The 26,064-nt window shown below is 33.8% G+C and overlaps 1 protein-coding gene across 1 annotated transcript in view; it reads left to right on the top strand.

The window, feature by feature from the left end:
• LOC140436793 (glutathione S-transferase-like) overlaps positions 1–26,064 on the top strand; it is a 50,399-nt gene that overhangs the window by 4,178 nt on the left and 20,157 nt on the right. The window contains exons 2-3 of the mRNA XM_072525885.1: positions 16,001–16,148; positions 19,907–20,074. Of these exons, the coding sequence (XP_072381986.1) occupies positions 16,007–16,148; positions 19,907–20,074 (310 nt within the window). The 5' untranslated portion in view covers positions 16,001–16,006. The remainder of the gene's footprint in view (positions 1–16,000; positions 16,149–19,906; positions 20,075–26,064) is intronic.

The following is a 26,064-nucleotide window of genomic DNA, read 5'->3' as shown; positions in this document are numbered from 1 at the left end:
CTCCTTGCATCCCTTCTTAGTTCTTCATATATCCTTCTATTTAATCGGGAATTCCTTTGTAGACATTTTTCGGCAATCTTGGTCCAATCATTCCTCGTTTCTTTTGCTTGAGGTTTCGCCTGTTTTTCTTGCTGTATTGGTAATTGTCGTTTGGATGATATTCAATTCGTCTTCGATGTTATTTTCTTCTTTCATTTAGTATTAGCTTTATTTTCTGCTGGTACTGATTCTTCTTCTTCTTATGATTTTTGAACAATATATGTGTTCCATTTTCTTTGTTTGGCCCCTTTCTCTTTTCTTACCTATTTGTTTTATCTTCGATATGACCAAGAAATGTCCTGAATCGCAATTTGAGCCTCTATAAGATCTAACATCTGTTACAGAGGTTTCCAATCGCTTAGATATTAATATGCAGGATGAGTCATGAGAAACTGTACATACTTCATACGTCATAACTCATATGGAGGCCCCTATTGGGAATAACAAATGACCATTAAGAAGTGTCTGCTCCCATTATTTAATAAAATACAGGGTGAAATGTCAATGTTGACTGAAATTTCTATTTGTCATAACTTTTGAACGGTAAGTTTAATGTGTCTCTTATTTTGGTCAAACGTGACACCACTAAAACCTTATCAACTGATTTATTGAAACTAGAAAAGAATCAGGTCCAGCTTTAAAAAATTAGTTCGTTTTGTTCATAGTAAAAATTTCAACCTGTATACGGTTTTTGAAACTCTAATAAGAATTTTATGAATTAGATAAATAGACCATTAAAATACCATAATTAAGTATTTTTTTCCTCACACGAATACTTTAATTTTTTAATAAAAAAAAATTAAATTTTACTATGAATTAAAAGTTAATCAAACTGTACCACAGATTTAAAAAATGTAACTTTTCTTACACAAATTAAGTTTTTTGAACGACCATTTAATTTAACATTTAACAAACAAACCGGATCTGATTCAAACTGGAAAAAATCAGGTCCAGTTTAAAAAAAAGTAGTTCAAAAGTAAAAAAATTTCACCCTGTATACGGTTTTTGAAAACTGAAGCTTTAAATTTGATTATTAGGTATATAAACTAAATAATATGTTTAAAAATAATAATTGTATTTATATGAAATTATTTTAATTGAAAAGTGTTCATAAAAATTTAAACAGACGATTCAATATTTTTATAAATGGATGACATATATGACTTTTAACCTTTGACAATATTTACGAATCGAATTTTTTATTGACATTTATTCTTTTAATTTTTTACTTCTTATTCAATGTCTGTATTTTGAAAGTTATTTTTGATCACTAGAAACGAATTGATTGAGAGTAGTGAATCGGTATGACGAACAGCTATGACGCTTTATCGTGACGTTAGTTCCGTGACGCTTTCTCGTGGCGTTATTTCCATGACGCTCGTCTCAGCATTTTACTATAGAAAAAAAAAAAAAAGAAATACAACTCCAGTATAGAAGCTTCTATTGCCGAATTCTACGAAAACTGTACTGACGGCCCAGAAATTATGAAATGCGAGGTAGAACACGCTATAAATAATGCTAAAATTAGAAAAGCTTGTGGTCCAGATGATACACCAACTGAGTTGCTGAAACTAATAGGGGATGATAACATAAAAGTAGTAGTAAGACTTTTTAATTTAATATTACATAACACCGAAGTGATTCCCACAGATTGGCTCAAATCCATCTTTGCTGCAATACCTAAAAAACATAATGCGAGAAAATGCTCAGAATATCGATTAATTAGCCTAATGAGCCACACTCTTAATATTTCACAACAGATTGGACGTAAATGCGAAGAAAAACTCGAAGATACCCAATTTGGTTTTAGAAATGCTATGGGAACCAGGGAGGCACTTTTTGCGCTTAACATCCTATTACAAAAATGCCGCGACCAAAGAAAAGATGTATTTGCATGTTTCGTGGACTTCGAAAAGGCATTCGATAAAGTACAGCATGTAAAATTAATGCAAATACTGAAAAATATCGGAATAGATGACAAGGATATTCTATATATATATATATATATATATATATATATATATATATATATATATATATATATATATTATAAGGATATAAAATTGGAGATAACTACACCGATGAAATCTCCATACAACGAGGGAGTCAGACAAGGTTGCATTTTGTCACCAACATTGTTCAATGTTTACGCTGACCAGTTATTTAAAAAGGCACTTGAGAGACAACCATATGACATAAAAATCAACGGGGAACTACTTATTATGATTAGATATGCAGACGATACAGTAATTCTGTAAGATAATATTGAAGGTCTCCAAATTCTGCTTGATCGTATTCACGAGGTAGGAGAGGAAATGGGCATTAACATAAACTCAAACAAAACCAAATTTTTAGTGTTTAGTCGTGACCCACATCCCGATGCAAAGCTTCAATTAAACGGAGTCCAAGTTGAGAAAGTTCACAAAATGACATATTTGGGAACTGTGATAACGGACCAACTAGATTCAGACATAGAAATAAAACGTAGAATAGCAATAACTAAAACTACTTTTATGAAAATGAAGTCATTTCTTTTCAATAATCATCTCAGTTTAGAACTAAGACAAAGAATGGTTAAGTGCTGTGTTTGGTCCGTACTTTTGTATAATGCAGAAGTGTGGACGCTAAAAGTATCGATCATGAACAAAATTGAAGCATTGGAAATGTGGGTTCATAGACGAATGCTGAAGATACCTTGGACAGAAGGGAAACTAATGAAGAAGTACTAAGGAGCGTCAACAAGGATAGAGAACTGTTAAATACTGTTAAACATCGAAAAATGTCTTATCTGGGACATATAGTAAGGGGAACTCGATATAAAATATTATAACTGATCCTTAAAGGCAAAATAGAGGGCCGTAGAGGTTTAGAATGAAAACAAGTTTCTTGGTTAAATAACATTCGTGAATGGACGCAGATAACAAATGCAGGACAATTATTCCATATTGCAGAAGATCGAGAAGCCTTCGCAATGGTGACAGCTAACGTCGGATAATTACGTCTGATATGGCACGCGAAGAAGAAGAATAGAAGCTTCGCTTCAATAAAATTGTCGTACTCAGCATATTCTAATCAGGAGTTCAAGAACGACTTGCTTTATTTTGTGAAAACAAAGTTATCTTATATATAGCTAAGATTTAGGGGCAAGAAGCATTTCAATATTCCTTTACATATACAGTATCCCCAGAAATTAAATTTATGATCTGGGATCATTAGGCTACATATCGTGGGTCTATTTTCTATTGAAAATAGTATGAGTGCACTCGAGAACTTTGAGGGCTAAATTTTAATATTTGGTTTCAACAAAATGGTTGTCGTGTGTACAATTCTATCATTATTAAAGCTCTTCTCGATTATATTTTTGACTAATTTTTACTTTTTTTTTATTAGTCAAAATTATTTTTTTCTGTGAAGGATACTGTTACGAACATGCATTCAGCGTGGCCCGTGTAACGGCTGCATCTCGCAAGCGACTAGAACTTTCCAGCGATATCGAGTGCGAGAGAAAACAACCCGTCACGTAGGTGAATTAGAGGTGGGAATGTTCTATACTATAGAAAATGTCACACTGAGAGTGCAGTACGGGTAAGATACGGGTAATAAACGCGCAGGTTTGTCGGTTTTCTCCAGCTGTTGATTGCTCATTGTCTCACAGGACCGGCTTGGATAAAATGCATCTGCCGGGAGTACGAGTAAAATATTTTATATCATGTATACGTATACAGTAGAATAAACAGGCATTGATGAGTTATTGACAACGAAAACTATGAATTTTGCATATAAAACGTCAACATGAGATATACAATTGAATCATATTCATAAGAGTAACATTTGAACACCTCTTTACAAGAACAACATACAATAACTGTAGTTTTAATGTTTTACATAAAATAGAAAAAACCTACATAATTTCTAGGAAAGAATTTGGAAACTTGGAAATGATATTATTTATAGATATTATATATAATATTCAAATTTCCAATTCTTTCATAGAAATTAGATTTTTTCTATTGTATGTAAAATATTAAAAATACAGTTATGTTGTTTCTATAAATAGGTCTTCATTTCTTTTGTAAAACTTCTGCTACAAATTACCATCATTAACATAATCACCTAAATATGACCATAAACTTGTTTGTCATAATTAGTATTAGATAGTATTTCAGGGTGAAATAGTGAAACTACACTTCAAAATTTAGTCCGAGTTTCAACAGAGAGCATGGAGTCCCATAAGTTTAAATCCGGTGAATTATTTAACGGTTGCGCTAAACTCGTAGTGTTAAATGTGTTGTGTTTTTTACAAAATACGGAACGACTTAATGTAAGTGCTGCTGTAAGACGTACTTCGTTGATGACTGGTGTTAGCGAAAGAAGCATTTACAATTTCAAAAAAGAAAAAGAACAGAGTGGAACGTTTAAATCGCCAAAAAAACGTAAAAAACGAGTGTGTCAATTAAATTCTAGAATATTCACATATGACGGGGGTGTAAGAAGTATTCTACGGAGAATTGTTCATTGTGAATTTTTCATGAAAAATTTGTCGCCATTCTTAAAGCATATACATAACTTCATACAAGGTAATGAGAATATACAACCGTTGTCTCTTTCTACTTTATACAGACTTCTGAAAGATATTGGATTTGTTTATAAGAAACGTGGCCGAAGAAGCATCATGGTGGAGGGAGAGGATATTATTCATTGGCGCCATAATTATTTGAGAACTATACGACGTTTGCGAAAAGACCATTGCAATATCATATATTTTGACGAATCGTGGGTTAATGTTGGCCAATCTATAAATTACGAATGGTGCGATACTACGATACAAAACAGTCGTGATGCTTTTCTCAAAGGTTTAAGTACTGGCTTAAAAGCACCTACTAAACGAGGTCCACGATATGTTTTATTGCATACAGGTTTTTCAGGAGGTTTCCTTCCTGGCACACAGCCTGTTTTTCTGGCAAAGAAAAATGATGGCGACTATAACGATGAAATGGATGCCGCATATTTTGAGTCGTGGTTTAAGGAGACATTAATATCAAATTTACCAAATAATGGTCGCAGGAAATTCATTGTAATGGACAATGCATCGTACCACTCCCGTAAAGAGAGATTCCCTAACAATTCCTGGAATAAAGCTGCAATCAAGGAATGGCTAGTGGAAAAAGACATTTTTTTCGAGGAGTATTATTTGAAATCCGAGCTATTAGAAGCAGCGCGTGCTTTTAAAGATCAATACGATAAGTATCATCTTGATGAGTATGCTTCACAACATAATGTTTATATTTTAAGGCTTCCTCCATATCACTGCGAATTGAATCCTATGAAATGGTGTGGAACCAAGTTAAGCGATATGTAGGTACCCATAATACCACTTTTAAAAACGACGAGGTACGCCAGTTGATCGACGAGGGTTTCGCACGCGCCACAGAGGCACATAATTGGCGCAATTATGTCACTCATGTTGTTGAGAAAACGGAAACTGAGAAGATGACGTAGACCAATTGATAATACACGCGAACACAGGGGAGAGTAGCGAAAGCGAATCCGACATCTCGGATGTAGAGGACGACTTTAGTATAATTAATTGAATATCTGTGAGTAACCTCGATTCTTTTATACTGTATAACCAATACAATGCATTTACCAGTCCAATCAGAGTATGGGCTTTTCGGATATTGGGCTGGGTGCACGGAAATCGAGTTCCCGGAGGTTCCACCCTGTATATTTATAGCTATCAAGAAATGTAATTTAAAATATATTTGTTAGTTTAATAAAATATAAATACATATAATATAATGTTAAATAACTTACACTATAAACCTTATACCTGCTCATCTGGTCAAGTGTGGGCAAGGAAAACCATTATCCCATATGGAATAACACAAGGTTTCGCTGAAAACTACCAGGTTGCTATGCCAAGGAACTAGGTAAACTTATGTTGTGTGTAAAAAATGCGAGACTGCATTATGTTTTAACAAGGACAAAAACTGCACTTCAGATTTCCACAAAAAAAAATTTCATAGTAGGTGTTAAAATTTCGCAGTGATTCAAGTGCGCAACTTGTTTTTTTAATAACATCGCCGGGATTAAAAAATGTGCAAAGCTTTTTCGATATTCCCGTTCCTGATAATTGTTCACATATTTACAAAAGAAAAAGTTTTTCTTGGATATTGGGCTGGGTGCACGGAAATCGAGTTACCGGAGGTTCCACCCGGTATATTTATAGCTATCAAGAAATGTAATTTAAAATACATTTGTTAGTTTAATACTGTGGCGCACCCAGGGGGGGGGGGTTTTGGGGGTTAAACCCCCCCCCCAGGGCATATAAAGTAAACAATATGTAAAGAATAGTAGAAAAATGTAACTTGTCTTTCACACACAATACAAAAAATCCAAAACGCTGATTGAATAATTAAATTACCACTTTAAATATGTAGAACACAATAATTATTGTATAAATACGCAATAATTAATAATATTTTTCATTATATTTAGATATAGAGACCTAATATTAGGCTTATAAAAAATTAGACAGAACGAGTCTGTTGCGAGTAGCATGCGCCTACAGGACTGTATCTGCGGCGGCCTTGTAGACTATCACGGGTTGTGTTCCTCTGCATGTGTTAGAGCAGTAGAAAAGAAAAGAGACATCTCTATGGGAGAAGAAAGCATTTGACAACAGCTATAAAAAAAAGAAAGGGAAAGATCAATGGAAAAATGGCAAGAAGAGTGGAACAACAAGGAAGATGTTGCTCAGTGGACAAAGATGCTGATCCCGAGCATAAGGGACTGGGTAGATTGTCTGTTTTAGGGCGTATCTTCATAGGTTCAGAAAGACAGATGCAGATAAATGCCTATACTGCGAATATTCCGACACTGTTACTCACACAATGCTGGAGTGTAATAGATGTACAGTGGAGAGAAACAGAATGTATAAAGAAATAGGTATGAACCCTGTGACTGTAAGAGATGATCGTAAAGATGACGGGAAATACGGAGGGATGGAATAGTGTTCACAATTACATCCAAGCAGTCATTAAAAAGAAAGAAGAAGAAGAGAAATACCAACCGGGCTAATGACAGAGATAAGATCTAATTACTATTTTAATGGGAATAAGTCGCAACTGATAACTTGTTTATACTCCAACAATTAATATAAAAAAGAATAGCGGTTGGTACAGAAGTACATCTAGCCTTCATCGACCTAGGAAAGGCGTATAATACAGTTCCAAGACTTAAATTGTGGCAAGCTTAACAACAACTCGACATTAGTCCATACCTTTTAGGAATAATCACAGAAGTATACATGGATAACACTACTTACCTAAAAATCGGATATAGACTATCAGAGCCAATAAAAGAAACTAAAGGACTAAAACAAGGATGCAGTATGTCACCCTTACTGTTTTATTTATATATTGAGGCAGCCCTCCAAAATTGGAAAAACCACTGCCAGGGAATGGGAATCCCCATAGGAAATGACGTACTGTTCTCCCTAAACTTTGCGGATGACTAAGTCATCCTAGCTCAAGATTCTTATGATCTAGAATTTATGATAAAGTGTCTATAGAGAGAATATTTAAAATGGGGGTTACAAGTCAGCATAAAGAAAACAGAATATTTACTTAATTATCAGTTCAGATGCAAGGTTTGAAGTGTTGATAGACGAGGACGTGGAAATCAAACAAGTGAAAAAATTTAAATATTTAGATCCACTCATTGCTAAGAATCTACGTAATCTGCGTAATCTACGTGAATGGTTCGGGTGTAGTTTGATTGAACTTTTTAGGCGCGCTGCTAACAAAGTCGCAGTGGCCATGATGATTTCCAATCTCCGCTAGGAGTGGCACGAGAAGAAGAAGATTGCTAAGAACGGCTTGGGAGAAACCGAAATTAAACACGAAGTAATCAGGGACGTAAAATTGTAGGATGTCTGAACTCCTTATGGTGGGATCACCACATTTCCAAAAGGAACAAAAAAAGAATAGGGCAAACCATGGTTGAATCAGTTCTTTGTTCTGTGGCTCTGAAGTATGGACAATTAATGCAGACCTGAAGAGAAGATTGTTGACAGTTGAAATGGATTATTTGAGAAGAAGTGCTAGAATATCAAGGCAGGAAAGGAAATCTAACGAATCTATAAGAAATAACATGAATGCTACAGAAACGGTCATTGACAGAATAGAAAGAAGAGGTTCAAAATGGTTTGGACATCAATTGAGAATGTCTGACAAACGTTGACCCCAAAAACTTCACAAATCGAAGCCCCCTGGAAGAAAAAAAGGAGGTAGATCTCGACGCTCTTGAAATGAAGGAATTAGAAGAGCGATTGAATCGACAGGTTTGGAGGAGGAGCATGCCTTGCACCGGGAGGATTCCCGGAGGAGAACGGGAATACGGCGATAGCCGTCTTCAAAATGTATTGTATTTACAAGTTCGATTAATGTCAAACGTCAATAACCTTATTTTAACCTTCAATTTTGGCTTATTCCCGTTAAAATAGTAATTACTTTAAAATGCCACAAGAAAATAGCTTCAGAACAATAGATAAGATCTAGATAAGAGAAGGGAGTGTTCCAAAAATGTCGTCAGCCTTACAGTGGCCATCCCACTTTCGGAGTACGGTACGTGCGACAGTCAACTACGCATAAGTAAGAGAGGGTGGTTTTAGTTGGTAGGTAGGATAATAGATACCTGAATCTTTGGAACTGCTATCTTTAGTACTTTAAATTAAACTAAAACCCAAATTGTAGGGACTCAACATGGAGGTAGCATAAAAAAATTTCAAACCCCCCCCCCCCCCCCCCTAAGACAAATTCTGGGTGCGCCACTGGTTTAATAACGTATACAGTTTTATAATAAAATTCTCGCTAAAAACTTAAGGTCTTTTTATTCAAATTCATGTCTCTTTTTGGCTACTTGAAGGCAATTATTTTATCAATATATTATTTTATAATAAATGACAGAGCCCGGCGTAGAGATCTGGGTACGGTTCTGTGACTACCACTTGGACCTATTCGTATCGCCAAGCACAAGGCGTGAAATCCGGCAATTGTGCATTCCTATATTAGCCGTACTGCACTCTCGGTGTGACATTTTCTATAGAACATAGTAACTTTGGTATATATTTGTAACGATGTTATGACTTGAGTTTAGTTGATAAGAGAGTACCGAACTGTAAACTTATAAATAAATATATTTATATAAATTCGAACCGCTCGTTTTATTTAAAACGTTACAATACTATACAAATCACCTATTTTAATAGAAAAATACTGATATGTTTTTGTACACACTTATGACAAATGAATGAATGGAAAAGAAAAGTTTTTTAAAAGTGTAAAATATTTAATTCCTAGGTGAGCACTTTAGGCTTACAAAGCCACCCTTAGAGCAATGTTACAATAGAATAACTAATTTAAGTGTTACAATGTTTAACTTCCGTAAAAATTTAAAAAGTACCACTACTAAAGAGGGATCCCATTGGTGAAAAAATAACTATAATAATTTTTTCACCAATGGGATTTTTCTTTAGCAGTGGTACTTTTTAACTTTGATGTAAGTTATATACCCTTTGTAACACTTAAATTAGTTACTTATGTTAGTTATTCTATTGTAGCATAGCTCTGAGGATGACTTTGTAAGCCGAAACCGCTCAGCTTGGAATTAAATATTTTTACACCCTTTTAAAATACTTTTCTTTTTTCTTTTTTCATGCATTTACCTATATTAGTACTGAAATTCTTAATTTACAATTATCAGCACATACTTATATTACACGGAGACCTTGCACAATAATTGTTTCCAACCATAATCCAAAAACGACTAATCCGAAAATGTTTGTCTATAAATACTCAATTTTAAGATAAAATACCTTGTTTCAATTTGTAGGCTGGTGTGTTTATCTCAGTTATTTAATACTGCAAACTGCAATAGTTAATTCTAAAAATACCATGACAATAAACTTCCTATGTTAGTTCAAGGGCACCTTCAGCATACTATGTGATAATTAATACACATTTATTGTAGCATAAAACGTAACATAAATATCTTGATATGTATATAATGATACTAAAAATACAGCGTAATTTTCAACATCTGCGGAGATTTATCTATACAATACCAGCAAAAAATTTTTACACAGTGAATAAAACTCATTAAATAAAATACGTTTATTCAAAGCAATAGTTATTACATTAATTTACAATTTCAGTTTACTTACAATAAAATAAACGTAAAAAAAGTCTTAAAAGCATAAACATGCTTGTTGACTTAATCTGTTTAATACTGACAGGTTTATGTTTATTGTTTTTTTTTCATCCATCATCATATAACGGGGGTCCTACGGCGATTGCCGCTTCCCGCATTTCAGCCTCCATCTTTTCCTATCTCTCCAATCTCCCTCTTCTAAGCCTCTAGATTGCATTGTTTTTGTAATTTCTCTTCTCCAGGAATTTGGTGGTCTTCCCCTTTTCCTTCTTTCTGGCGGAACATACATTAAGGCTTTCTTTGGCCACCGCTCCTCCTCCATTCTCATCACGTGACCATACCATTGTAATTGCCTTCCTTGTATTCTATCTGAAAGAGTATCTCTAATTCCTGTACGGTTTCGTATTTCCTCATTCCTGATTCTTTCCATTCTCGATACTCGACATGACCTTCTAAGATAATCCATTTCCACAACGTCTACTTTATCTCGTTCATTCTTTGTCATCGTCCAACATTCGGCACCATATGTGGTAATTGGTTCTACAATTGCTCTGTATACGCGAAGTTTGGTATGCATCTTTATTTTATTAGACCACAGTAATGAATTCAGTATTCGGATGCATTTTTTCCCCTGGGTTATTCGGTTTTGTACATCTATCTTAACTCTGCCATCTGCTGATATGATGCTTCCTAGATATTTATACTGGTTGCAGCCTTTTATGACTGCGTTTTCAAGCCTCAGATCTGTGGTATTTCCTCCAATTTTTAAATATTCTGTTTTACTTATGTTTACAGTAAGCCCCCATTTGGCATATTCCTCAAATAATTTTCGATTCATATAATTTATATCTTCCTCATCGGTTGCAACCACCACCTGGTCATCTGCAAACAACAATGTATACAGAGTTTCTTGTCCCACTCGATGCCCATAAATCTACATTTATTTCTCCAATTCCTCAATGCTTCTTGGACGTATATTTTAAAGAGTGTCGGTGACAAACAGCATCCTTGCTTTAGGCCTTTAGTGACTTTAAATTCATTTGAGGTTCTGGTTCCAATTTTTACACAACTAACTGCATTTTCGTACAATTTATATATAGCTCGGATATACGTCGAATCCAATCCGGACCTTTTGAGGACCTCAAACATTTTCTTTAACGGGACACTATCATATGCTTTCTCAAGGTCTATAAATACCAAATGGGTCTCTCTACTTCTTTCGACACGCTTTTCAATTATTTGTCGTAGGATAAATATATTATCAAGGCAGGATCTCCCGGTACGAAAGCCGCTTTGTTCTTCAATATCTTGTATCTGTCTTTCAACCCTCTTCTTTAATATTCTGCCGTACAACCGGCCCACAGAGCTCGTCACAGTAATACCTCTATAATTGGAAGTCTCTTTTATTCCCTCTCTTATATATGGAGCTTATATTGTTTTTGTTTTTTGTTTGTTTTTTTGTTGTTTTTTTTACAAATCATTATTTTATTTTTACAGTTTCTAATCTAATTTCTATATTTTTTTTATCTAGTATAATTTAAATTTATTAAATGGTTACACAACTCCCTTTTTTCTTTTACCCAAGCAGTAACTAATTTTTTATACAAATAAAAATGTTTGATATTTTTATAATTTATGGGCAATTGATTGTATATTCTTGGAGCAAAATATTTAATTGACCGTTGCGTGATATTGTTTTTAAAGTGTGAAGACATTGGACATTCAATTTTCTTCTTGTTTCATAATTAGACACTTTTACTTTAAGAGGAATTTTATCTTTATGAATATAAGTAGCTCTAAGCAGTACAATTGCCGAACATCAAGAACCTGAGTTTCATGAAAAAGTTAGTCTGAGGGATATGTTTTTCGTTTTCCATATATTAGTATAAGAAACCATTTCTGAGTATTTTGAAGGGTCACCAGATGGCAATCAGCTACTCCACCCCATCCTAAAATCCCATATACAAGATGAGATTTACTAGAGATAGGTAAAGCATTTTAAGCTGTTCAAAATCCAAAAACTCGTTTAAATAGCGGAATTTTGGTAGCAGTCCTCATATTTTTCTTATAATATTTTTTATTTGTAAGTCCCATTTAAGGTGCCTGTCAATTAAAACTCCTAAATATGTTATGTACAATGCTTCAAATATTTGTTGTTTTTTATTTATTTTTAATGAATTAAAAGTTGGCAAGGAATTTTTATGTATTGCAAAAGGTATATATTTAGTTTTTTCATAATTTAATGTGAGTTTGTTTATTTGCAACCATGTTTTTATAATTTTGAAGTCTTGTTCTGCTATAGATCTTCCCAATTATCGGCCTTATAAAAAATTGCGGTGTCATCAGCAAAACTAATTATGTTTCCAACAGTTTTTAGTTTGAGCTTGTCATTAACATAGAGTGTAAAAAGTAGAGGGCCTAAAACGGTACGCCCTTGCGGTACGCCATAATTAATTACTTGAGGATCACTTTTGACACCATCAATTGCTACAAATTGTTTTCTGTTTAGTTAAGTAACTTTTTAGTAATGTCAAAATCCGTCCTCTCAGACCATACTTCTCAAGTTTTGTCAACAAGATCTCGTGATATATCGTGTCAAGCGCCTTAGAGAGATCGACGAATATGCATAAACTACGTTTATTAGACTCAAAAGCTTCTGATATTTGTGATGTTAGTTTACAAATAGCATCTTGTGTCGATTTTCTTTCTCTAAAACCGTATTGGCAATCCAATATTATACTAAACCTATCCAAAAAACTTAATAATCTATTTTTTTAAATTTTTTCAAATATTTTGGAAAAAACAGATAACAAAGAGACTGGTCTGTAGTTAATCACGTCTTCTTTATTTCCTATTTTAAACAGAGGTTTGATTTTGCTTATTTTGATCATACAATCTATGTTTTTCATGTAAGACTTTAAAAGTCTCTCTCTCATCCAATCTTTTTTAAAAGTGGTTTTTAGATCATTTCTCTTTAAAATAATTGTATTTTTATTTATTAAATTTAAAATTTTGTCGATGAAAAGTTTTACCGCTTCATTTTTGTTTGTTTTACAGTAAATATCCAACCACTTCTCCTGCTTCAAATTGTTTTTTAGATTTTTGTAGTAGATTTACTTCTTTATTTTGTTTTCTTTGGTTTTGGTTAGACTAGGGATGCAAACTGCGATTGGATAATGATCTGACGTAATATTATTTTCAAATATAAATGAAGTTATGTTAGTGTAATCAGCAGGTCTGGATAATGAAATCAGGATAATGTTATTTTAATTTTACAAATTAATACTTTGTCATATTACCCTTGTAGTCAATGACAAGCTGGATTCTCTTGTGCATAGATTGAACAAGGTTCAAGAAATATTCTTTTTCCATGGTTACCCACAACCTCTTTCAGCTGATTTATGTTGCTCGGTCGACACTCTTGAACCTTATTTTTTATCATATTCCAGGCGTTACTTGGCCATTCCAATACGTTGATATTGTGATCATTCAAGAACTTTGCCATTGTCTTGACCTTGTGAGCAGGGTCACCATTGTGTATAAAGAAGTCACATTCGTGAATTTCCCACAAGTTCAATAAATGTTGTTCTAGAACAGCATTGCCCTCATTGTAACATTATTTGGCAAGAAATACAACCCTGTACTTCCTTTATTTCCACTAAACGCACCCCATACCATTACACTTTCAGGATGTTTGACGGTTTTAACTGTGAACTTTGGATCGTACCTTGACGCGGTGTGTGGACGACGAATAACCTTAGAGTTTCCTCTTCTAATCTGAACGTACTTTCGTCACTGAACATGATTTTTTTTCCATTGTTCACGTGTCCAATGCTGATAGTTTTTACAAAAATCTAATCTTTTTCTTCATTGCTTTTGTAAGCAAGGGCTTCTTTGCAGCCCGTTGACTTGGTAATGCTAGATCTTTCTGAAGCCGGTGACGAATCGTTCTTGTTGAAACGTTCTGAAGGAGATCAGGATGTTTATTTTTGAGTTCTGTGATAGTTATGGAAGGGTTCTACATTAGTTGAAGTGTCAGTCCTAGATGATGTTTTTTTAGGAGCTCCTAAACCAGGTTTTATTTCCGGAACAGTCCCTGAAATCAACGACGCAAGATTTTTTACTCTAAACTAAAACATCACGATTTTTTTTAGAATTTTTTCATATATAATTCGGGAAAAAACTAATAATTTGTGTAGTGTTCTATGAGCCACTGATGATGGTAGAGTCACAGTTTAGTGCTAAAACAATTCTTTAGCAATATACTGTGGTAGAGTCGTCCTTACGTAGTGAAAATTATACAAATACGTATGTAAATTTCCCAATTGTTGTTTATTGATTTTATTTTCACAATGTTAGAAGTCAAAAAACTAATTCTAACGATAATACAAATATTATTCGCTAATTATTAGGGTTATTTATATAGAACATACTATTCTTTATCAGTTTGTGTAACTGATTATTAAACTTCAAGGCATTCAATACTTTGTTACAACTTTATCTACAAACTTAAGTGCTACAAAATTTTTTTATATGATTTTATCTAAAAAAAGGTTTTGTTTTATGTAGTATACTTTATAATATAATTGAGATTTTTAAAATTTTCAGCAGATAAGAGGTGGTGAAAAATGGAAGGCTGGTTTGTCCAATAATTTCAAAATAGTTTTTAGATGGCTAATACAGGCTTACGTTGTCAAAAACAATACATGATTAGGAATTTCAGCCATATCAATTAGGTTTTGTTCATTTTTTTTCTAAATTTTTCTACCCACTTAAAATTTTAAATTCCAAGTTTAGTACCGATCAAAAGTTACCGGTGTGCGGTTCTGCTTTTTTTGAAAGTCGTTTATAATGCCTAGAGTACGAGGATGCGCATATTTCCATCAATTGAGCAAGTGTGATAAGGGACGGATAGTTGGCCCAAGGGAAGCCGGGCTTCCTGGGTTGGAAATTGCGAGTCAGGTTCACAGAAGTTTAGATACTGCGTTAATATTATGACTACCAATGCAAAGTTACCGTGGAGGCCTAACACCAAGATCAAGGAGCACAGGGCGGCGTCGAAGAACAACAGAGCCTCAAGACCGTCGCTTAAGGTTGATGGCTCTAAGAGACCGGATTTCCACTGCCAGGTCTATTACAAACCAATGGTTTACAGAACATGGAAGACGATTTGGGATGGGAGCAATATATTGTCGAATACGCAACACTGATGTAGTCTCCAACACTATATAACTATTATTGATGGCCATTCAAAAATTAAAATTGGCGTGTTTTAAGATTTTTTTAAAAAGAGTATGTTTCTGAAATAATGAATGTGCTCCATACTTTTGCATCGTACTGTATATTCATGTAAGATCAGGAGACATATCAAACTTAATATAAATTGTAAATTGTTGCACTTAGGTATAGGGAGTGTTATATGGAAATATTGAGGATTATTTAGATTATACAAAGTATTCCATTGAAAAAACACAGTTCCCTATATTTTCGAAAAAACCGCTGAGTCTGACAACATTGTAATTAGCAAAGAAGATAGGCCAAATTGGACGACCCTTATAAACAAATTGCGTAATTATTCTATTAGCCATTTCTGTAATTCAAGAGTTTCATACATTCTATATCGTGTGTATGTATTGTATATGTATACCGGATCGAAAACATCCTATCCAAATAGAATATTGCATTATGTATATGTAGAAAGTAAAGAATTTTGTATAATTAATGTACTTTCAATGCCTTTTTTTTTCAGAACGAAATGGCACCCAAATATAAGCTCATTTACTTCGATGGTACTGCTCTCGGTGAACCAATTAGGTTCCTCCTGAGCTATGGTCAACTAGATTTCGAAGACAAACGTATTGGTCTAGACGGCAACGACTGGCCTGCTATTAAACCGAGTAAGTCACAAAAACTGTACATATGTATATTTTTTTGATCTATTTAGCAAATAATTTAATAATAATAATAATTCTGCAAGACGTGAATGATAGCAATGTAGCTGAAGTTGTGGATAAAAGTATTAGAATCCAACGTTAGTATTTGGAGTAATAGTTTCATCTTTAATTAAACGTTCTGGATATTCTGCTTTTTAGCCCATTTGTTTATCCTATCTTTTAATTCTTTGTTATTTCCAAATAGTATGAGATCTGCGTAAATTAGCTCAGTTATAGTTGTTCCATGACTTTTATAAATAAAATTGGGCTTAGAATGTTTTCCTATCGGGAGTCCTTGATTTGTGGTGAATGTGTTTGACTTCGTACCATCTGCTTGTACAATGTTTTGTAAGTTTCTATAGTGGCTTGTTAAGATGCTAATTATTTTTCATCTACCTCTCTTAGTCTTAATGTTCTCCACAGTTTCTCAGGGTTTACACTATCCAAGATTTTTTCCTTAGCCTGCTTTCAATTATTCGTTCATATACTTTGTGTAAAAAGTAGTGAAATGGGCCTATAATTTTTACCATTGGCATAATCTTTTTTGTAGTAGGGTGGAGACACTGCCGTCTTCCATTCTTTATGTATCAATTTTCTTCCATGCTAGTCTAATTATCCTATGTAATACCAGAACTCCTTTTCCCGCATGTATCTTAACATTTCTGGTCATATATTATCTATCCCTTTCCCGTTTTTAGTTTTCGAAGGGCTTCTGTGGTTTCTTTCAATTTAATGTATTTAATGTCGTTTTCTTCTACTTGTTCTTTTCTTGCGTATTTTATTCTTTCTCCAGTTCTTTGCTTTCTTATTGTTCCAGTAGTTGTCCAAGTAATTCTTCATAGTATCCTCCACATTTTTTATTGCGTTCATTTTCTTTGTGTTTCCCATTTTAAAATTCGATATTTATTCCGAATTCTTTCAAGGTTTTGGTTTTGGCTTCTTTGACCATTTGCTTGACCTTTTCTCTCTGTACTTTATATCTTAAGAGAAAATCCTCTTTGTTTCCAAGATATTTCCTGAACAGTCGTTTCTTCTTAATTTCTTTTTTTATTTCGTTATTGAAAAAATGGAAGAAAAAATATATATTGCTATGGAAGAAAACAAACATCAAGGTGTTTGTATTCCTCTATTTTTGTTTTTACTAACCTCACACGCTTCTACTGTTGTTATTATCGTTTTGAACTTATTCGCATAATTCTTAGTTATTATTGTCTATTGTCTGGTCTAATGCTTTAAATTTTTCTTTGAAATATCAATATTTTATCTTGATATTTCTTTTTAAATGTTTCGTTTTGCAGTTTATACATTCTAGTGTTTATAATTAACAGTCAACTTTTGTTCTCTGCTTGTGTTTTTTCGTTTTCTTTTCCCTTTTTATGGTTTATTTCTCACGCATTCTCACACTTTTCTCAATGCGACTCCTTATTCCTTCTATCCCTCTGCTCCTCCCTGTTCATTCTCGCCACCTCTTACTCTACCTTATCTTCTTGCTTGCTCCTGGGCACTCTGCCTCCATTCGGGTCCCTTTTTTTTTCCTGTTAATTCTCTTCAACGTTCTCTTTGCATATCTCTGAACTGCGTTCCATCGATCTGGCAACCTAACCATGTCTTCCACCAGTTTCGTGACTCGTTGCACCCTACTTCCTAGCTCTCTTTCAAGCAGGCTCATCTCGGCTATCGATCTATCGCATGCCGATACAGTGTGTGTCCAATATTTCGCAGTACAAGCATTTGTCACTTTCTGCCTGACCTGAAACAATCATGTCATGTGAGCATCTGCGTCAGCAGTCCATCCATCTTCTCAGAGATTAGGAATCTGCGACAGCGCCACCCTCCTCATCTCGTCTCATTTCTCTTGCCACACCTCTTTTTTATGATTGTCATTGCTAAATAATGATCACTGACTGCTTCGTATCCTCTTTTCACTTTAACATGTCTTATTCTCTAACGTCTTATATCTTTTTCTACTCATTTCGGAAATACTTATTCTTGAGTCTAAGTAGAGTAGGTTTCTTCTCTATTTCATATATGATACAATTTAGGTTTTTGGACGCTGTAATTATTGGGCCATTATTAATATTAAAGGTTTTCGTAAACAATCTGACAAACCTTTTCTTGGCGTTTGAGTTTTAGCAAATCTGTTTCAACATTTTTCGCTCAAATTCTTTTAGATTCAAATAATCTGTGCATATTTCTTTCTTTCATTCTTCTCATTCAGTTTGGTGTTTTATTTAAGTCTACACGAATTTTCGCAAGATATGGATTGGATGTTTTCGAAGGTCTTTTTCGAAAAACGTTTCGTAGATGAGTGATCTTAAAATTAGGATGTTATTTAAGTTTTTCTATCATAATGTAATGATTTTATTATCTTATTTAATTTATTAATAAAAATGTTCTAACACTTAGTTTATTAGAGTCTTTCTTTATTTAATTTATATACTATCTTATACTAATTTATTTTCCACTAACACTATTCTAAATTATATAATTTATTTACATTTATTTCCGACTACACCCTTGTTAAAATTCAAACTCGACTCGACACAATTATTCTTTTTAGACTGACTTAAAAATCTAAATTGTCTGTATTTATATAATATCCGTCGTTCTGGAACTTAATCGAAGCCGGCCCATGCTTCCAGATATTTCTGCAGACAAGATAGCGCCAGGTAGAGAAGACGCTAAGCCCCGACAGTAGCAACTTCGATTAGAAGCTTCGATTGATTCCATTCTCGGTCATTAGAAATCAGGACCGGCTTGACCGGAACTGGATGCTGGTCTCGGCAACTGGACCCTCTTTTAAAACTCCCAATTGTATAAAAGTGACAAGGGACGGTTTTCGCTCCGCACCAATAGCTATGCGGATTGCAACAGACTAGTACCTGGACTTCAGTGTCTTTAAAGATCTCTTCCAACATATTTCGGACAATCCTCCAATCTAATTGGCGGCACTCGTAACTTTGGCATGGCTAGCTTTTGCAGGTTGGACTTCAGTACGTGCCCTCTCAATTGAAGTAATGCTTCCCATACATCTTCGTAGGTAGGTTGGTCATGGGCAGTGTCTTTTTTTATCAGATAGAAAAGGTAACGTGATATATCTTAGAGTTTCAAGCTTTTCCGGGAGCTGGCAGTTGGCATTGAAGTTAAGCAACTCAGAGAAGATTAACGATGTGAGCTACTGAATAAGAGAGATTCCGGGGGGAAAGCCGATGATTACAACCTTACAACCATAACCGGCTGATGTCGTTCGAAGGGGACCACGACGTAGATGAAGAAAAGAAAAGAAAAGATAGCGCAGAAAAGACGCAAAGCTCCGACAGTAGAAATTTCGATTCATTCCATTCTCGATCATTCGAAGTCGGTGCGATTGGATATTGTAACAATAAACGAAATAACAGACAAAAGGGTGCATAGTTACCACTTGTTTCTTATAAATGCTCACTTAAATATTACTTCGATTATATTGTGTCACAGTAAAATGTTTTATTTTTCGGCTCTCATGAAAGCTAATTGCTTTAACGTGAAACTAGACAAGTTTTACGTTAGAAAAAAGTCAACTTGTGGTAAAATGTATTGTAAAACTCACCAAATTTTATATTAATATGGAAATAAAGTATTAGTCAAGGAAACATGTCTTATATATCAGTAAATGTTGTAATCAACTGTATTCTAAGGTGATATTTTTCTTCAAAATAATTTTTATATTTTTATACTATTTTCAGCCACTCCTTTCGGCCAAGTACCACTTTTGGAACATGATGGAAAAGTGGCTCATCAGTCGACTGCCATCAGCCGCTATCTCGCTAAGCAAGTAAAACTGGTAGGAAGCAACGATTGGGAAGACTTGGAAATCGATGCTGCTGTTGATACTATAAATGACTTACGCGCAAGTAAGTGAATTATATAAATAATGCTATAGGAAGCTTGCGTGTCTTTTTATTTTAAAATGTATTGTTTTCGTATCCTATTAAAATCATAAAACGCATACCAACTACTACTATTGAATTTATGGTGGCATAAGTTCTGAGACCGTTAAATTAAAAACTAAAAAACAAAAACACTCTGGAACACAGGGACAACTAACACTTTAAAAGAGTTTTGGTTTATTAGATCACATCACTTTTAAATTACGATTTGTTTTTTGATCTGTTTGTTTAGAGGAAGGTAGACATTTTAGAATTGTTTGTAGAAAAATAATATCCATGTGGACATCTGCCCACGAGAAATATGAGAAAGAAGAAACACAACTTAGGCTGCAGGGTTATACGTGTTCGCAGACAGGTCTAAAACCGCAGAAGGGTCGGTTGCAGAAATATTCAATAGTGGAGGAAATTTAAACATTTTCATTTCAACTAGGAGAATATACCTCTGGGAAATACAGGGAAAGTATATCTTATCAAACCCATAACAAAATATATTTTAGACGGACATGCGCTGATAGGGCCGAAGTACTGCTGAAAACACGCAGGAATCAGCTCAGAGTTATAACAGTTTTTCTTACTGAACGTGTACCAATCAAGGGGCACCTGCGTACAATGGGGTTGATTTGTAACACAACAAACGATGGACAGTGTTTAAGGTACACAAAATAAATGAGGCCTCGCTGCTAAGAGTCGGAAGGGATGTGAGAGTGGACCTTACGACAGTCTTACTACCACATAAACAAAAAAAAAAATGGAGAGTAGAAAAATAGGAGATGATAGCTACTAGAGCTAAACCGGAAATATTGAATAAACAAAACAAAGAAAAATTATAAACAATTTGCCAAAAAGTGCGCCACCGAATTCTTGTTTTATAGCTTCATAGAATGGGAAAAAAGAAGACTAGATATATAAGCGATACAATAATTAAAACCAAGTTTAATTAAAACGAAATTAAATAAATTTGCATTCACTCTGTATAAAAGATTCAAAATAAATTATCTATAGTGCCAATTCGAGAATCAATAAATAACAGTTCCACAAGGAAATTGAATTGCTGCAGTTGGCTGTACACCATGAATTACAAAATTTTTATGTAAAAATTAAATAATAATAAATCACGAAACTAGCATTCCGAAGATTTCTAATTGACGAAACTAAAATCCAGGTTTTTGCTTTAATCTGTGCCTTCTAAGAATTGCAAGGCAAAACAGACGTTGATAAAGATGTAAATAGAGAAGTGGGGAATCTAAAATTGCATTCCACAACATATCTCCTCAACTAAGCAAAAATCCTTGGCGAATTGGTTTCTAGTACCCATAAAGAGTATATCGAAATAAAAGTAAAAATACAGTTAAGATTTGATGTCACGTATAGTACCTCTGTATATTCGCTTATACGTATTTCATCCTAAAAGGAATTTTCGGAGCGACTATTTACAGATGCTCTGAACGTGAAAGCAATCTCTCCTGTCGTAAAGGAAGCAACGCTAAAATGGATTCGGTATGGACGCATTAGCGGCATCTGATAATAAATCACGAAACTAGAAATCAGAAGATTTCTAATTGACGAAACTAAAATCCAGATTTTTTGCTTTAATCTGTGCCTTCTTCCGGTCAATAAAGCATATTTTACCTTATAGTGTGTATGATCATCTATAGTGTTATGTGGTATCTCGTATATTGCTATATGTTCATTAATATTGAAGATACTGTGTACAGCCCTTTTGGTAGCTGTCTTATTTGTTTTTTCTATCTTAATATAGTCGTTATTTCCTTACCTTTTATTTAACACATCACACGCTCCAATCGGACCAATCACAACGGAGATATGATATATTATACAATACCCTTTTGGCATAGCCGTCATGTGTGTTTTTTATGTCTTAACATATTCGCTACCCCTTCTCTTTTCCAATGATGTATCATACGTCACGATCCGACGATCTATTCTACACCCACCACAAAACACTAAAAAACTATTTAAATCATCAATACGACTTTTTATCGCAAAATAGTGTCAGCTATTCATTTCGTAGAGTTGTTTGTAAACAAACATGTTGGGTTAGGTTAATAATATAAATAACAAGTGCATGTCTGACCAAATGAATATGTGACCAAATAAAGTCTATTTATTGACAAAAAAAATACTAAAATAAATAAAAAAGTGACTAAATTACCATATCAATTTGCTACAAAGAAGCAATGTCATTACGAAATATGTATAGGCAATATATATATTATTTTATAAATTTTCTAAAGCCTTTATTTCTTTATAAACAATGTTATTTCTTTATTAAATAAATATATTTAATAAATATTTCTTTATAAATTTATAAACCAATGACGTATGAGGTATAATATATATTATACGTCATTAATCAAAATTGTTAGCAATAAATCAATTGTATCGTTTCAAAACAAAATATGATTGAAATGTCAGATTTATACAAATATTTTAAAATTAAAATTACTTAGTCGATCCGGTATTTCTCGAGTTGTTATAAAAAAGTTTTAAAAAAATTAAATGACGTCTTATGAAATCGATATAAGCACAAAACCAGCATGTACCTTCTTGCATATAAACCAAATAACTATAAAATAACATAAATTATTTTGCGAAAAAAATAATAATAAATATTCGTATTATTAATTATCTATGTAATTAATTACTATTTAAATGGGAATAAGCCACAATTAAAGGTTGAAGTAAGTTTATTAATTTATTTTTTTTATTTATTTAATTGTGGCTTATTCCCATTTAAATAGTAATTACTTTAAAATGCCACAAGAAACTAGCTTCAGAACGATATCTATGTAATTAATATGTATTAATATATGTAATTAATATTGTTAGTATTTTTAATTGAATGTATCATTTCAAGAACAAAATATGAATGAAATGTCAGATTTGAGTAGTTCAGATTTTCTTTCCTAGACGGCGCTATTAAAGGAGGTGTTTGAAAGGTGTTGAAAGAAGAAGAACCTTTACATTGCTTTATAGTAAATTCTACCGTAAAAATATTGTTTAAATTAATAAATAATTATATTAATACATCAATAATACAGTAATATTATATAAACGTATCGTTTCAAGAACACAATATGATTGAAATATGGTAGTTCATATTTCTTTCCTAGATGGCGCCGTTATGTGACCGTAATTACAGTGTGACCTGTCACTGTCATCATAGCCTTGAGTCATCATATCCTAAAACAAGTATTACCACTTTAATTAAAGCAAAGGCGAAAGTTAAAATTTTGACCAAGGTTATAACAAAAATGTGGTTTAATACTTACTGGATTTACATGTTTGAAGCCAATAAATACATGGGTAAAAAGCCATGGGGTTTTTTATTATTACAGGTTGAGATGTTACCTGATGTTTGTTCGGATCTATTAGATATAGAAAGCGAACAGAATAAATGGTGTACTATATTTCTGGTGGAATTATGAATGAATATCTGAGTTAATATTAATGCCGTTGAACAGTGTATTACTTGGGTGTGGTTTGTACTGTAGTGTTTGGTTGCAATTAAAGGAATATGGTATTATATGACCGATGGTGATACTATAAAATATGAAAGAACCAACATAATTAAAGAATAACACTATTTAGCTAAAATAATGAGTAATAGTTATATAGTTATAGAATGAGAGGTTTCAAGTGAACTTAATAATGTTAAAAACAACATTTGGTACCAGAGAAATATAAAGTGTTTAAGTTCTAAGTTTATGAATGTTGAGTGAATGGAGAGAGTTGATTTGGTAATGATGCATGTCATCAAAAAATATGGAACACCAACAAAATTGATGGGTGAAGGGTGACTCTATTTGGCTAAAATGACAATTTGTAATGTATTGTTATTGTGAGAGGGAAAATAACTGGAGAAACGACTGAGATCTCTAGAGGTCCGAAACCATAATCTAAGAAGAATATGCGAAGAAGGAAGTATAGGGGAGAAGAGGGAGACTTGATCCCAGCGTTACATTTTTTCAGATAACTTTTTTTATAACCGATCTAGAACCTTGATAATTTAGTGCAACATTACAAATTTATCAAAGTTTTGGGTGTTATACACCCGAAAAATATACTGCTAATAAATAACGAGTTTTTGTAGAATCTAGTAACAGAGAAAAACTAATCATGTCTCCCCGTACTTCGGGAGACTTGATCCTTGTGTATGGGTGACTTGATTATACCTTCCCAGATTTACAATATTAAAATAAAACAAAAATTGGATGCTGAAAACTAACAAATAATATTATTAAAAATAGAAACACTTTCTGGCAGAAAATTATATTGAAAAAGTTATAAAAGTGAAAAAAAAATTATTGTTGAATATTGAACATTCTCAGTGATTTAGGAAAGACAAAACATTCTATGCGCTTACTGTAGCTCCTAAGTTGGGCGTGCCAACTTTTTTTTAAATTTGGTCACGTGCGACTTCACCCATGTCTTCTTTTTCTGGCCACTTAAAGGTTTTGTCATCTCTTTTTTGGGAAAATTTGATTTTAAAATCCTCGTTCTTTCTTTCCGTCATCTGTCCTACGGACTAAGTTTCTTTCGGAGATAAAGCTTACAATTACCCAATCTTGCACACTCAATTCAAACTCGTCACCTTTTGCTGCTGATTCACATTCAGTATCTGTCTCTACTTGCATTTCATCATTAGGATCATATTCAGACTCTGACGATGGTAGCATTATGTCACTGCCCCCCGAACTTGAAGATTTCCTCAAATCCTTAAGTTTTTGTTTAATCATTTTTTTAAGTTCTCTTACTTTGGCCTTTTGTTCTTTTTGTTTTCTTTTCTTCTTTAGCTCTAACTTCTGCTTCAAGCGCGTTTTTCTGGTGTAGCTGTGAGAATTTTCGTAGTTGTGCTCCATTGATGTTTGTTGTAGCTGATCATTTTGTGAAATATCTCCATTTACAGGATGTGATCTAATTATTTGAGGTGTGGTAAAAGTACCAGTAGAAGTAGAAGGCTGGTTTTTGTCGTCTATTAGTGTTCGTCGTAGTTGTTGATGTGAAATCGATCCAGTTGAGGAAGATGGTCTAATTATTTCAGGGGTGGTGAAAGTGCCAGTAGAAGTGGAGGGTTCGTTATTGTTATCTATTGCTGGTTTTGCAACATCAAACTAAGATAAAGTGGAATTATTTTCCGGATCTTGGCGATCAGTAACATACGCCGACATAAAATCTTCATCGGTAAAAATATTGGAATTGAAAGGCCATATACCCGTTACTCTGAATCCGCTTTCAATATTACGTGGAGTAAATGCTAACGGGAAAGCGTAAGCTAAGCATCCTCCGACTTCTTATATTGTAATTGTCCTTCCTGGGTGGGTCACCATCCAATCATCACAGGCAGTATTATAGAAACTCTTGAGAGGGCCAAATACACTCCTGTCTAACGCCTGGAGCTTATGCGACGTGTGTGGTGGTATGGTAAGAAAATTATTCCGTGTTCTTTGGCATACGTTATGGCTTCGAGAGTAACGTGGCTATCATGATTGTCCATTGTGATTAAACATTTATTGTCGGTAGTCGCCTTTACATGTTTTTGAAAATGTTCCAAAAATTTGATAAAATTAGAAGCGGTCATCCATCCACTTTCATAAACTACGCCGGTGGTCCCTGGTGGGCTATTATCAATCATGCAATCTTGCCAAAGTTTTCGAGGGAAAACCATAAAAGGCGGTATATGGTTTCCAATTGCATTGATTGCACAACAAACAGTTACTGTTGCTCCACGTTCCCCTGACGTAATTTTACCAACGTGCTTTTCACCTTTGCATCCAATGATCGTCTTTGGCTTATGGACAGTGGAAAGTCCAGTTTCGTCCACGCTCAAAATTGCTTCTGGTCCAATTCCATGGTTTTCAAGAACTGTCTTTAAATTTCCGAAAAATTTTGATACATTATTTCTGTTAAAACTAGTTGCTCTAGAAAGACTA

This window comes from Diabrotica undecimpunctata, chromosome 3 (assembly GCF_040954645.1).
Source record: "Diabrotica undecimpunctata isolate CICGRU chromosome 3, icDiaUnde3, whole genome shotgun sequence".
In the NCBI taxonomy this organism is placed as follows: Eukaryota; Metazoa; Arthropoda; class Insecta; order Coleoptera; family Chrysomelidae; genus Diabrotica; species Diabrotica undecimpunctata.
Note: the sequence above shows the minus strand (reverse complement) of the source record. Positions and strands in the feature narration are given on the sequence as shown.